At 39.8% G+C, this 14,561-nt stretch overlaps 1 protein-coding gene across 3 annotated transcripts in view; it reads right to left on the reverse strand.

The window, feature by feature from the left end:
- LYPD6 (LY6/PLAUR domain containing 6) overlaps positions 1-14,561 on the reverse strand; it is a 119,539-nt gene that overhangs the window by 8,157 nt on the left and 96,821 nt on the right. For all 3 annotated transcript variants that reach the window (XM_046018117.1, XM_046018115.1, XM_046018114.1), the window contains one exon: positions 8,098-8,196. In XM_046018117.1, the coding sequence (XP_045874073.1) occupies positions 8,098-8,196 (99 nt within the window). The remainder of the gene's footprint in view (positions 1-8,097; positions 8,197-14,561) is intronic.

Below are 14,561 nucleotides of genomic sequence, written 5' to 3' on the forward strand. Positions count from 1 at the left end.
GTTTTCATTTCTCTGGGATAAATGTTCAGCAGTGGAATTACTAAGTTATATGGTACTTGCCTGTTCAGTTTTATAAGAAACTGCCATACTATTTTCAAGAGTAGCTATGCCATTTTATACTCCCACCAGCAATATATACATGATGTAGTTTCTCCTAATTCTTACTGGCATTTGATGGTGTTCCTATTTTTCTTTTTTAAGTTTAGCCATTCTGATAGATGTACAGTGATATCTCGTGTTTTTAATTTGCATTTTCCTGATGGCTAATGATGTTGAACATGTGCGTATTTGCCATCTATTTATCTTTCTTGGTGAAATATTTATTCATTTTTTGTCCTTTTCTTAATTATTTTGTTTTTTTTTACTATTGTATTTTGAGAATTCTTTATATATTTTAGATACTAGTCCTTTGTCAGATATTTGATTAGTAAATATTGTATGTCAGTTTGTTGTTTGTCTTTTTGTCCTCTTTATAGGGTCTTATGTAGAACAAAGGTTTTTAATTTTGATAAAGTCCTGTTTACCACTTTTTCCTTTTATAGATCACACTTCTTATAGCAAGTCTAAGAACTCTTTGCCTACCCCTAGATTTCAGAGATTTTCTCCTGTGTTTTTTCCCTAAACGTCATGTAGTTTTATATTTGGCATTTAAGTCTGTGATTAATTTTGAGTTAACTTTTGCAAAGGTTATTATACTTAGGTTAAGGTTCATTTTTTGCTCATGGATATCCAAATTCTCCAGAACATTTGTTGAAAAGGCTCTTTTCTCTAGTGAATCAGATTTTATATCCTTGTCAAAAATAAGTTGGGCATATTTTTGTGAGTCTCTTTCTGAGATCTCTGTTTGTTCTATTGATCTGTGTTGCTATCCCTCTGACGATACTACTGTCTTGATTTCTGTAACTATATGAGAAATCTTGAAAGAGGGTAGATTGGTTCCTCCTACTTTATTTTTTTATCAAAATTATTTTAGCTATTCTAGTTTCTTATCTTTCCATATAAATTATACAATAATCTTGTCTATAACTACAAACAATTTTGTTAGAATTTTGATAGGAATTGAGTAAAACCTGCATATAAGTTTGGAGAGAACTGACATCTTTACTATGTTGAGTTTTCAATTCATGAATATGGTATCTATTTACTTAAATTTTCTCTGAATTCTTTCATTAGCATTTATGATTTAAGCATACAAGTCTTTACACATTTTATTAGATTTACATTGAAGTATTTAATTCTTTTGAACAATTGTAAATGGTATTATATATATTTTTTAAAGATTTTATTTATTTGACAGACAGAGATCACAAGTAGGCAGAGAGGCAGGCAGAGAGAGAGGAGGGAGCAGGCTCCGTGCAGAGCAGAGAGCCCGATGTGGGGCTCGATCCCAGAATCCTGGGATCACGACCTGAGCCGAAGGCAGAGGCTTTAACCCACTGAGCCACCCAGGATCCCCAATGGTATTATATTTTTAAATCCAATGACTTCATGTTAATTGATAGTATATATAAGTTGAATTTTGCCAAAATTGAATTTTACGTGTTAGTCTTAGTATCTTGTAATCTTGCTGAACTTATTAGTTCTAGGAGTTTTGTGTAGATTTGCTGGGATTTCCTACTTAGAAAATCATGTCGCCTGTGAGATGGGACAGTTTTATTTCTTCCTTTCCAATCTGTACACCTTTTATTTCCATTTCTTGCTTTATTGCTCTGGGTACAACTTTCAGCATGATGTTGGATAAGAGTGGTAAAAGAGACATTCTTGCCCAGATCTTGATCTTACCAGAAAAGTATTTTGTCTTTCACTAGTAAGTATAATGTTTGCTACAATTTTTTAAAATAAATATTCTTTATCAGGTTGAAGAAGTTTCTCACATGCTGTTTTTTCTGAAAGTTTTTGAACAAGAATGGTATTGAATTTTGCCAAATGCTTTTTCTGCCTCAGTTGATATTAACATGTGACTTTATTATCTTTAGCTGTTAATACTGTGGATTATACTGATTGATTTTAAATATGGAACCAGCCCTGCATCACTGAAATAAGTCACACTTTGTCAGGCTTATTTTTAAATATTGCTAAATTCTATTTAATATTATAATAAGGATGTTTGAGACTATATTCATAAGGAATATTAGACTGCAGGTTTTTGTTTTTGTTATTGTTTTTGGTACTTGGTCTTGTTTTAGATTCAGGGTAATTATAGATTCTAGATAAACTGCACAACAGAGTACCTTAGATTAGGTGGCTTAAACAGCAGAAATTTATTTTCTCACAATTCTGGAGGCTGAAAGTCCAAGTTCAAGGTGTCAGCAGGGTTGATTTCTTCTGAGACCTCTCTCCTTGGCTCACGGAAGGGCAACTTTCCATCTGTGAACATCTTTACATGTTCTTTCCTCTGTGTGTGTCTATGTCCTAATCTCCCCTTTATCACTAAACCTGATTTACCACTTTAAGGACCCTATCTTCAAACACAATCACATTCAGAAGTACGGATGTTAGGATTTCACATGTGAATTTTGGGAGGACACAACTGAGCTGCCTATAACAGGATCTTTGGTGGAAGAGATAGTAACCAAAAACAGTCATGTAAGAAGACTCTGGGCTGTTGAAAATAATCAATTTCTTAATCAGGGTGCTGCTTCCATAATGTGTTCAATTTGTGGAAATTCATCACGCTGTTCACTATTCTGTGTATGTTACATCTCAATTATAAGTTCAGTGAAATGGAAAGTGAAAGAAAAAAGAATCCAAGATAAAAGAAAATAGACTTATGAAAAGAACGAGCTACAAACTGAGTCGCAGATAAACTCAATTATTTAAAGTGTATCCCAATTAGAAATTATCACATGGTCTCTGATACCCAGGCATCTGATTAATCTCTTGGCTTTCCTGGTCCTATCAATCACTCTCCACAGAACCCTAAAAGACACTCTTTTCTTTTCTTGCCCCAAGTAAAAAATTCTTCAAGGCAGAAATTAAAAATAAATGAATACTTATTAACTTCACTGAGTCATAACTGTCCTCCTTTACCCTACAGTTGACACCACCTGAAGAAACTGCCAAACAGATATTTTCCTGGTTTGTGATTTTGTCTTGTCTTAAAAAAAAAAAAAAAAAATCATCCATACCTCCTAAGGACAGGTGACTTGTTAAGTTGAGGAAACTCTCTTTTAAGGCAAATCACTGAAATTCAGAAAGTTATGTGCTTATTACCAGGCAAAAGGCAAAAAATGTGGTTGGGAAGGTATGTCAAAGTAATGAGGATAAAGAGGACCTTCCCATGAACAGTAGTTAAAATAAAAGTGATAAGAAAGAGGCATCAAACAGATGCTTCCTATCTGAGGCAATTATGTTAATAGAAAATACTGGGCAAAACCACTGTGAAATGGAGCAGGTTAGATGAATCCAGGGTGTCAAAAGAAAACCCATTTTGTTTAGGCTATTAGAACGTGGGTTAAAAATTACTGGAAAAGTTCTAATTAAAGACTAGGTCTGGGAATTAAAATGCCAGCTGAAATGAACTAGCTTGTACCTTCTTACCAAAAAACAATAAAATAAAATTACAATAGCCAGATGGAACTAAAATAATAGAAATCCATGTGGAAGCATAGATGAGCTACCAAGGCAGATAGGATTTGAAGAGCAATACCAGTGAAATGAACGACATGTCGAGTTGGGCCTGACATTCTATACCTGTTCTCCCCTCAAGGCACCTGTGGACTCCAAAGTTGCACATGCAGAAGCTGAGAAACCGAGCAGAAAACCCTGCTAAGAAGCTACACAGAACCTTGGTTACTCTCAAGGGAACTGGGAGGCATGAACAGAAAATCAGAGGCAGCAGGGTAGCCGGGAGAGAGGGGAAATGCAGTGAAGTTAGCCTGCAGTCTGAGTACAGAATTCTAAGGCTGGCGGTATTTACTTTCAGTGCCTTAAAAATATCATTCCATTAACCTCGAGCTTCTACTGTTTCTGTCAACACTAAGCATTGGCAAGGTTGTGCAGCAGCTGGCACTCTTAGGCACTGATGGGGAGAGCATACACTGGTCCAGTCAGTCTGGAAAACTGCCATGCAGAATCCAGTAAGGCCAAAGCACACATACCATGTGCCCAGCATCCCCCCAACCCGGGCTAGACCTAGCAGAAATGAAGACATACATGTACCAAAATGCATGTACAAGAATTCTCATGACAGTCAAAACCTGGAGACAATCTAAAAGTCCATCAAGAGTGGAATGGATGAATTTCAGTACATACACATCTGTGAGACTAACTCTGTGGCTCAAATACATGGATGACTTTCACATAGAAAATGTGACAAAGAAAGGAATACATTCTGTGATTCCATTTATGTACAGTTCAGTGATAGTAGTCACAATTGTGTTACCTCCGGGAGATGGGGTGTAGTGACTGGGGGACCCTAGTGGCCTTCTGAAGTTCTGTTACTTAACATGGGTAACAGACACACAGCCTGTTCACTTGGTAAAATTTCAATGAGCTCAGCACCTGTGATCTATACACTTTCTGGCATGGATGTTACACTTTAATTTTAAAATGTCTACTTTAAAAAAAGGAAGTCTAAGACTTCCATTTAGCAATATGACAAGATAGAACGCCTAAACACCACTTCATAACACAGAAGCCAGGAATGTCGGATAACATGTAGCCAATACCTTCTGTAGACATACAAATGAACTCTCCTGAACTTAAGAGAAATTCTAAGGGCCAACACTCGGTTCTGAGTTCTCTACCCAGGATAGAGGTGGGGGCTGGGAGATGTTAATAGATAAACCATAAGAAGATGTGAAGCCTGGGGTCATGATGGGGTTTAGAGTTGGAATAAAGACCCCTTTAGAATGGTAGAAACCTCTCTGTGTATATCCATTCGACCGAGTTTGGTTTTCAAAAATTCTTGAAACCCAGGTGGTCCCCTAAGCTATTTGGAATGGGGGGTTTGTTCCATAGAGATAAGATTAAATACTTACATGAAATGGTTTTATTCACTTTCAACAAGTTATTTTCACATCATGTGATAATTAAAACCTAGCTAAACAAGTGATGAAACAAACAAAAACCCAGGATATCACAGAGAGCCAGGATGTTCTTCCATGGCGGCTACTGAGCCTTCCCTGACTAAGCCTCTTGGTAGTTCTTCAGCTGCTTCCAACTAATAATCAACAGAAAAAATAAATCCAGGGTTAGTCAGTTGTTTTTAGTCGTTAGACACAACTCAGATTTGAATTTAAGAATTATGACGCTGTTTCCATTGTGAGAAAAATTTGGAGAAAACCCAGGAGGAAAGAGAATGGCTCCTGGGAAGTGGGGCTGGTCAAGAAGGAAGCCAAGTGTGGCTCCGTCTTTTCTCAGGTTACAGCTTCAGTCTCTACTCCTTCCCTGAAAGGGTCAAGGCCCCACAAAAATAATCAAGCTACATTTCTTTGCTCCCGCTATTCTCCCGCATGAACTAGTTGCTCCACCCAGTTTCTGTCTCTTGCTGTCCACTGATCACACCTGCGAATCCCCTCTCCACACCTTTGCTGTGAGTGACTTTCCAGAAGCCACGCCCTCCTCCACATTCTACTTAGGCCGCCCATTTGTAGGGCTTTTGCCTCTTCTTGGTCCACAGTGCGGTCCCTAGCCACCTCAGCCGCCAAACGGCAGTTGTTCCCATGAGCTCTCAGGGCACTGAATGCCAGGCTTCATTTGGCATTTGCTTTTGTCCTGATATTTTTGACATTTGATGCAGTCAGATCTGATCTCCCCAGCTAACTGGGTGCTCCTGGAAAGAAGAAACCAGATTCCTATCTTTCACTGGCTAATCCCCTAAAAAGCCTGGCAGGGTGGTTCTGTGTCAAGAACCTCAGGGCATCACTTTCCATTTATCCTTATAAATTTAAGGACAAAAAGATGAAAGTGGGAGGAAAGAAGGGAAAAAGAGAAATTGTGTGGACACTGAGATTCTTTCAGATATCTGTACATTGGAAGAATAGATCTTGACCTTTGAAGAAAGCATCAAAAGGGATTGTTCTCCTTTCCTGAGAGGAATTCAAGCAGAGTGCTACCGGTCACCTGTTTTTCCTTTGTCGCAGGGATACACTTGCCCACATCAGACTTGGACTGGGCCTCTGTGAAATCTGGCCCAGTTCACAATCCCTCCTTGTCCTCTGCATCCTCTCTGCTAGAGCAATGCCGAGAAAAGCACCCCCACGTGTCCTCTGTGGTACATCCGACTCGTGGCAACTGTTTCAAAAGCTAACCTGCCAGCTTTGTCCCTGCTGGAACCATCCCAAAGGTTATTGGCTACACAAGCAAACCATCCTGTTTTTGTCCAGAGTCACTGTTTACAGTGGGTCTCAAATTTTGCTGCCTAGTAGAATGACCTGGGGCAATTTCAAAAATCCTTGCACTCAGCCACACCCCACACCATTTAAATATGAACCCCTGAGAAGGAACCCAGGCCTCAGTGTTTTAAAATCTTCCCCTGTGATTTCAGTGTGCCACCAAGCTTGAGAAGCAGTGGTTAAAACAGTCCATCACCAGCCTCCCCAAATGTAGGGGTGATGTTAGGAAAACACTGGCTTAGTCCAAAATAAGCATGTGACTACAGAAGGCACAGCAGACAGAACTTTTTAGCTCTGATTACCAGGATGGTGGGATATCTAGCTTGTGATTAAGGTAATCTTCAGCATCTCCGTGCTTTTCTCTTCCCTACGGTCATTTGGGACCCCATTAGCATCTTTACGTAAAAGTAAACAAGAGGAACTTGGTTGGAAATGACAACAGTACATTTCACTTTCTGTTACTGGGGAGAGGAGCTCCCAGTGGTTCTTGCCCCGACTGTTCATTAGTATCACCTGTGGTATTTGAATCTACCAGTGCAGCGCCCCAATCTCAGGGATGCTGGCTCAAGTTCTGTAAAACTTGCATTTCTTATCATGTGGTCACCAGCCCAGCAGCAACTGTATCACCTGGGAATTGCTCAGAAATGCAAATCCTCAGCCCCCATCACAGACTTACTGAATCAGGAATGGGGCATGTGTGGGCACATAAATCTGTGTTTAATAAGCCCTCCAGGGGATGCTGATCATGACAGAGTTTGAGGACCACTGGCCTAGGGAGGACACACGTTCCAGTGATTTTGAAGAGCTGGGCAGCTTATGTGAAAGTTGATGGGTTAAATAGTATTGTTTTACGCAGCAGACACCTGTGTCTTAATTTCACTTTCTACCTTCTCCTGATGTCCAGTCCTCCATGGGAGAAAGAGGGCCTTTCCCTAGGGTGAGCGTGAGAACTCCTGCATCATGTTAAAAAATAATAGATTTGGTGTTGGTGTATTCAGTCATTTTAACAACTGGATTAAATCTCAGCGAAACCCATCTAACTACTCAAACATTTGTCAATAAAATGCTCTGTCCTCATCATCTCCCCATCAAATGAACTTTCCTCCAAAATTAAAACAGCCAATTAATAGTAACTCCATAGTCAAATATAACTGTCTTTTTTATTCAAGAGAATAAAAGAGATATGAATGTGAATGTGAAGCCTCTATTTCATTTTGAAATGGGCCTCTGGGTCAAAATTTCATGCTTTAATTGGGCATCCATCTCATCCTTCAAAAAGAACTTAATAGTTTAAAAAGCTCAGGTTTTCTTGTGCAATGATGGCATTTAGAATTCTAGCTTTCATACACTCTTAGGATAGGTGCCTCTGGCAAGATATGTAATAAATGGGATCTTTATATGAACATCAATTCATACTTTACATAAAAGAATTTACTATGCAATGACTAATGCTTCAAAGAGTGGGCAACAGGCTGGTTGTTCTCTTCTTGTCCTGCATTTGGCTGAGCCTGGGGGTGGGAAGGATCTCTTACTTCTTTTGGCACTCCAGTGATGCTTCATGAGAAAGGGGACAAGCCTATGATTAGTTTATGTCTGTAAAAGCCTCTGATGATAAGTTGATGAGGAAAGATCTACTAATAGCCTTAGACAAGAGAAGTGGTTGAGATTGCAAGCATGCCTCTATTATGCGTCAAAGTTAACAAATGCTGTTCACTCATGGGCAGCTCGGGGCACCCCAGTCTGTGTACTGAGAGTTTACCTCGAGGACAGTAGATGTCTGGAGCCCATCGGTTGCACTCGTAATTGTCTGCTGCCTTTTCACAGGTGAAGCACTTAAATCCACCAGGATATGGTGTGGCTAGAAAAAGGATCAAGAAAAATGATTAATTTTTTTTTTTAGACTGAGTACAGAATCCTGAAGCTAGACATTTTTATTTTTCAAAAAGTATTCTCAAAACAGCCTGCCTGGCAGTTTCTTAAAAAAAACAAAGCATGTAACTACCATTACTCAGCAATTGCACTCTTGGGCATTTATCTCTGAGAAATGAAAACTAATATTCACAAAAATCCTGTATGAAAATGTTCACAGCAACTTCGATTGTGATAGCCGAAAACTGGAAACAATTCAGATGTCCTTCAATGAATGCATGGTTAAACACATGGTGGTACCTCCATATTATGGAATACTAGCAATAAAAGTGAACTATTAATACATTCAACAAGTTGGATGATTTCCAGGGAATTATGCAAAGTGAGAAAAAAAAAAAAAACAATCCCCAAAGGTTATATACTGTATGATTCCATTTATGGAACATTTTAAAAATGCCAACATCTTAGAAAAGGAGGAAAGATTATTGATTGCCAGGAATCAGGGGTAGGAGTGGTTGGGGCCAGGGTGAGAGGAAGCTAGAGCGGAGGCCAATAGGAGGGATTCTTGTGCTACTGAAACTGTTTAGTGTCTTGACTTGGTGGCGGATACACAAAGTTACACATGTGAGAAAACTGTGCAGAACGAAATACACACACACATACATATGAACACAAATAAAATTGGAGAAATCTGAAGAAGACAGGTGGGTTGATTATATCAATGTTAATGACCTGGTTGTGATTTTATTCTACAACTTTTCAAAATGTTACCACTGGGGGAAAGTGAGTGAAGTGAACATGGGATCTCCTTGTGTTACTTCTTAGAACTGCTTATAAATGTACAATTATCCCCCCAAAAATTCCAATTAAAAATAGCCGCTCTAAAATAAGTCAACCAGAGAAAGACAACTATCATATGATCTTCCTGATAGGAGGAAGTAGAGAGGCAATGTGGGGGGTTTGGGGGGTAGGAAAAGAATAAATGAAACAAGATGGGATTGGGAGGGAGAAAAACCATAAGACACTCTTAATCTCACAAAACAAACTGAGGATTGCCCGGGGGTGGGGGGTAGGGAGAGGCTGGTGGGGTTTTGGACATTGGGGAAGGTATGTGCTATGGTGAGTGCTGTGAAGTGTATAATAAACCTGGCGATTCACAGACCTGTACCCCTGGGGCTAATGATATATTATATGTTAATTTAAAAAGTTTTTTAAAAACTAGCCGCTCTAGATTTCCAATGATTCACTCTTCTGTTTCAACTTACATAGACATGTCAATATGTATATATAAATATTAGGTTGAATCATTAAAAATTTCTTTAGATTTGACCATTTTTGACCTATAAAACTGGCCATATCTCTGGTTCAATCTGATATTTTTATCTAGTTGACTTGACATGGTTAAGAATTACTAGAGATGGACAGGGTGCCGGGGAGGCTCAGTCGGTTAAGCGACTGTCTTCGGCTCAGGTCATGATCCCAGAGTTCTAAGCTCAGTCCTGCATCAGGCTCCCTACTCAGTGGGGAGTCTGCTTCTCTCTCTCTCTCTCTCTCTCTCTCTCTACCTCTGCCCCTTGCCACCACTCATTCTCTTTGTCTCTATCAAATAAACAAATTCTTATTAAAAAAAAAAAAACCCTTAGAGATGGTAAGAATCAGCTGAGATAAGAGTCTCCTTTACTAAAATCTATGCTGTGCAGAGGCAACGCTCCCAAGGGCTGTCTCAGTCCATTTCCAGCATCCACGGGGCAGTCTGCTGAGGGCGCCTGGTGGATGTGGAGCCACTAAAGGCCTCTAGCTCGAACCTGAGGAATGGGTGATTCCAGGAAGTCCTTCCTGGCCTTTCCTCTCCCCTCCCCCTTGAACTGCGCACTCCTACCTTCTGAAGAGACTGTCCTCTGGGTACGAGTATCTTTGCCTTCACTTAGCTCGCTCAGGCAGTGAGGCGTCTGGTGAAGTCACGCTGCAGACCGTACCCTGCACACGCAGAGCCCAGCAAACATCTAAGGACGAGCCTCCCCAGCTCAGGGTGCCCGGAACGCCAGGGTGTCTCTGTCCTTTTCGCTGATGTGCTTTAACTTGCTGCTTATCAACTCAGTTTTGCATTTCATAAACAGAACTTTTGCATTTTTTTTTTTTAATTTGTAAAATTACCTGGCCCCTTTGAAAACTACAGACGCTCACACAGCTCATCTGCAGGACCAAATGTTCTCCCTCACAGATGGCTGAGCCTGCGCATCCCCCTGGTGGAAATCATAATCTCAGGGTAAATTGCTTTGCCCACATGGAACCAATTAAGTATGTTATCAAAAATAAATGAAGGAGGAAGCAGCAGCTTAAGGCCAAAATTATGGGCCAGCTTTAACTTTGATTTTCACCTTGCGTGGAACGGCTGCCATCCTTGTACTTGCTTACAACATGTCACGGAGCTGACTGACAATATCCAAGAACCTGACAGGATCCAAACTCATAAACTGTCTAAGAAAGACAAGGAACTGGACCTCTTTAGAGGTTAACTACATTCCTTCAAGTAGTTGGTGGCTCAAATTCCGAAACAATGCTTGTGAGTGCACGGACTACTTTACAACGGACAGCCACACTTCACCATGGAAATTTCACCACCGGGAGACACACTCTCCCCATCGTACAGGTATAATAAAACAGAAGTAAACTATTTTCTAAAACTACACACAAATAATGTTTATATCTCCACATCTTGCCGTCTAGATAGGTGAGTTACATTTGAATTGAAAGATGCTACTTAGATAAGTACATGCCTGAAGAATTTAAAACAAACAGGTTCTTTTTTTAAAATATTTTATTTATTTATTTGAGAGAGAGCGTGCATGAGTGGAGTGAGGAATAGAGGGAGAAGGAGAACCAAATACTCTGTCTGAGCAGGGAGCCCCATGCAGGGCTCAATCCCAGGACCCTGAGATCATGACCTGCACGGAAGGCAGCTCCTTAACCAACTGAGCCACCTAGGCTCCCTGACAAACAGGTTCTTAAATTCCAAAGCCACTCCATATTCTTATGGACACTCAAATTAGCTTATTTTGACAAATACTGTTATGAGATAACCCATACATAGTATTTTAGGACACTGTCCTATTGGGTACATGGAAAAACTAGCTTCACTATCAATTTAAATGTGTAATCTATAAGTCAGTTTAAAAGAAGAACTTTAAGAGGTGCCTGGGTGGCTCAGTTAAGCATCTGCCTTCAGCTCACGTCATGATCCCAGGGTCCTGGGATGGAGCCCTGCATTGCATCGGGCTCCCTGCTCAGCGGGGAGCCTGCTTCCCCCTCTCCCACTCCCCCTGCTTGTGTTCCCTCTCTCGCTGTGTCTCTCTCTGTGTCAAATAAATAAATAAAATCTTTTTTTAAAAAAGTATTAAAAAAAAGAACTTTAAAACAGCTTGTAAAATTTGAGGAATTATCAAAGTAAGTGTTTTGGGGGCAAAAGATGTAAATGATTTGTCATGGAAAAGTATTTCTCAAAAAATTATCATCATATGCACCAAGGTTTATAACTGCAAGCTAATCAAACTGCATGATTAATTCACGAGAGCATCCAATTTTATTTGTCACTACAGCCAGTAAAACTTTTCACTGGAATGTTGGATTAGTTATTCCTGGAAACTTTCCCATCAAAGAGATAAATTAAGAACTCTGAATGAAGATTGGTGATTGAGCCACTGTAAGAATAAACTTATTGAGAACCTCACACTAATAAGTTGTAGTGTTCCCAAATTTGGATCATTTAGTAGACTCTTCAAAATGACCTTTTGTAAGACTAGTGACATATTACATTAAATACTAAGTTATGGGGTGCCTGGGTGGCTCAGTGGGTTAAGCCTCTGCCTTTGGCCCAGGTTATGATCTCAGGCTCCTGGGATAGAGCCCCACCTCAGGCTCTCTGCTCAGCAGGGAGCCTGCTTCCCCGCCCCCCCAGCTCACCCCCCTCCCCCACCCCCGCCTGCTGCTCTGCCTACTTGTGATCTCTTTCCCTCTGTCAAATAAATAAATAAATAAATAAAATTTTAAAAAAATAAATAAATACTAAGTTATTAGGAATAACTTACACAAGGAGGTCTGGATTCTGAAGCTAACCCAGAGTATATCAAAATCTAAATGGGAATAGGAGCTAACACATTATGGTAGCAAAAGGAAGCTTTGTTTCACACCATTTATCTCTGAATGTGTTTATCAGCACATACCACTGACAAATAACTAAATGATCTCCTTTTCAGCGAGTTTTACTTTTAAAAGTAAAAGTTCATTTCTGTGTGTGTCTCAACCACTAATGTTCGCTTATAGGAACTTGTGTTTGCATCTTGGTTGGTAGTACTGATCAGTGAATAATCAAACTCCTTTCAGTGACAAATCTTTTCAAAGGGCCTCCGTTTTTTAAGTGGCTAATTATAGCACAATACCAAGTAAATGGTTAAATTCTTCCCTCTGAAAATATTTAACCCAAACTAAGGTCTACAGATGAGCCACTGTCTCCAGTAACTTGCTAACTGATACTGCATCTGATAAAGAAGTTCTTTTTTTAAAAGGAAGGAAAAAGATTCCTAAGAGATGTGTTATTTTCTTCTTTGCTACTTCAAAGCATTGCAGGGCAAGTAGAGTTTCAAATCGTTGTGGGCTCAGCTGTGAGTGAATCTAATTTGGCTCTTGATCACAGAGTTAATAAGCTTAGTATTCTGTATTTCAGGGCATAAGTCCTTGGTCCCTCAAGAGTAGGTGATTGTAAGGAAAAAAAGAAACGTCAAAGTACCTAGTTACTTCCTGTAATTTAATCTGTCCATTAGAGTCCCATGGTCAGATGTGGTTCAACCGACTATAATTCATTCGTAAGGCAATGGAAGAGATTTCATCTTTGTTTCCATCTCTTGGAACTTTTGCCTGGACAAAGGCCTTCAGTTATCAAAACTGTGGTGAGAAGAGACTCTTGTTGTAAGAGGCATGCTGCTAGGTAATGCACCCAAACTTGTTTTATTCTTGCCAAATCAGTTCCCATTGTTTTTGGAAACTGGATGCAAACTTAAAAGTTCTAGAACTCTAATAAATCGATCTTCCTTCTGAGTCCATCTAGCAACAAAATATTGCCAGTATAACTTGAAGAGTATGAACATATTTCTGACAGAAATGCAATTTCTGGTACCTTTCTTGAGAGTGCCCTTACTTCCTAAGACCTACATAGCATAGAATTATGAAGAAACTTGGTTGCTCACCAATCTGGAGCATAAGCCTCCAGAGATATAACTTTTTGTTCCACGTGATTAAGACTCAGAATATGCAACCAGAGAGGAAAATGGATTTCTCAGGAAAGGTTTCTATTATGAGTAAAGAAATGGAGGCCAAGGGGCACCTGGGTGGCTCAGTGGGTTAAAGCCTCTGCCTTCGGCTCAGGTCATGATCCCAGTGTCCTGGGATAGAGCCCCGCATCGGGCTCTCTACGCAGCGGGGAGCCTGCTTCCCCCCACCCTCTGCCTGCCTCTCTGCCTATTTGTGATCTCTTTCTCTCTGTCAAACAAATAAAATCTGGAAAAAAAAAAAAAAGAAAAAGAAAAAGAAATGGAGGCCAAGAACAGGTTGCAACCACTTAGGATGTTAACTCTTCTGATGTCTGGAACCCAAATAAGTCACTCCATTTCTCTGAATGCTAACTCCTGTTTTGAAGGTTTTATTAGTCTTTGGTATTTTAATCATAGGGTGGGAAGAAATTCACCATTTTTTAAATGAAAAAGAAAAGAAAAGCATGTAAATTATAGAAAAGAATGTTATTGAGGACAGTGCCTCAAGTTTGAAAGCCATAAAGTTGATTTTTTTCCCCAAAGGTTAGAAACTTCAAAAATTAGAGAACCAGGGGGTGTCTGGCTAGCTCAGCTAGTAGACCATGCAGTTCTTGATCTCAGGGCTGCAAGTTCTAGCCCCACACTGGGTTTAGAGATTATTCAAAAATAAAATCTTTAAAAACAAACAAACAAAAAACAGAAAGATTAGAGAACCAGAGATCAAAGGAGATTAGTCATGGGATGCTGAACTTTCCCCACCAGGGTTTCAATCTCACCCCACTTATGATCTCTGAGGGCTGTTCACAGCCCATGGGAAATGAGTTTGTTTGCCCAGTGCAGAAAATTCATGTGTCTCCTCAACATCTCTGGCATCACTGATTTCTCCTTGGATAGGTTCTGAGCAGTATCTAATATTGATGGAATCTGGCTCACTCGCTGACCCCAGGAAAGCTGTTTGTTCATCCATCTACAAAGTGAGGTGATTATATTAATAATTCAAAGTCAAAATAATCCCACTCTTCCCTCTACTTTTTATGCTCTATGTTCTACA

This window comes from Meles meles, chromosome 9 (genome assembly GCF_922984935.1).
Source record: "Meles meles chromosome 9, mMelMel3.1 paternal haplotype, whole genome shotgun sequence".
In the NCBI taxonomy this organism is placed as follows: domain Eukaryota; kingdom Metazoa; phylum Chordata; class Mammalia; order Carnivora; family Mustelidae; genus Meles; species Meles meles.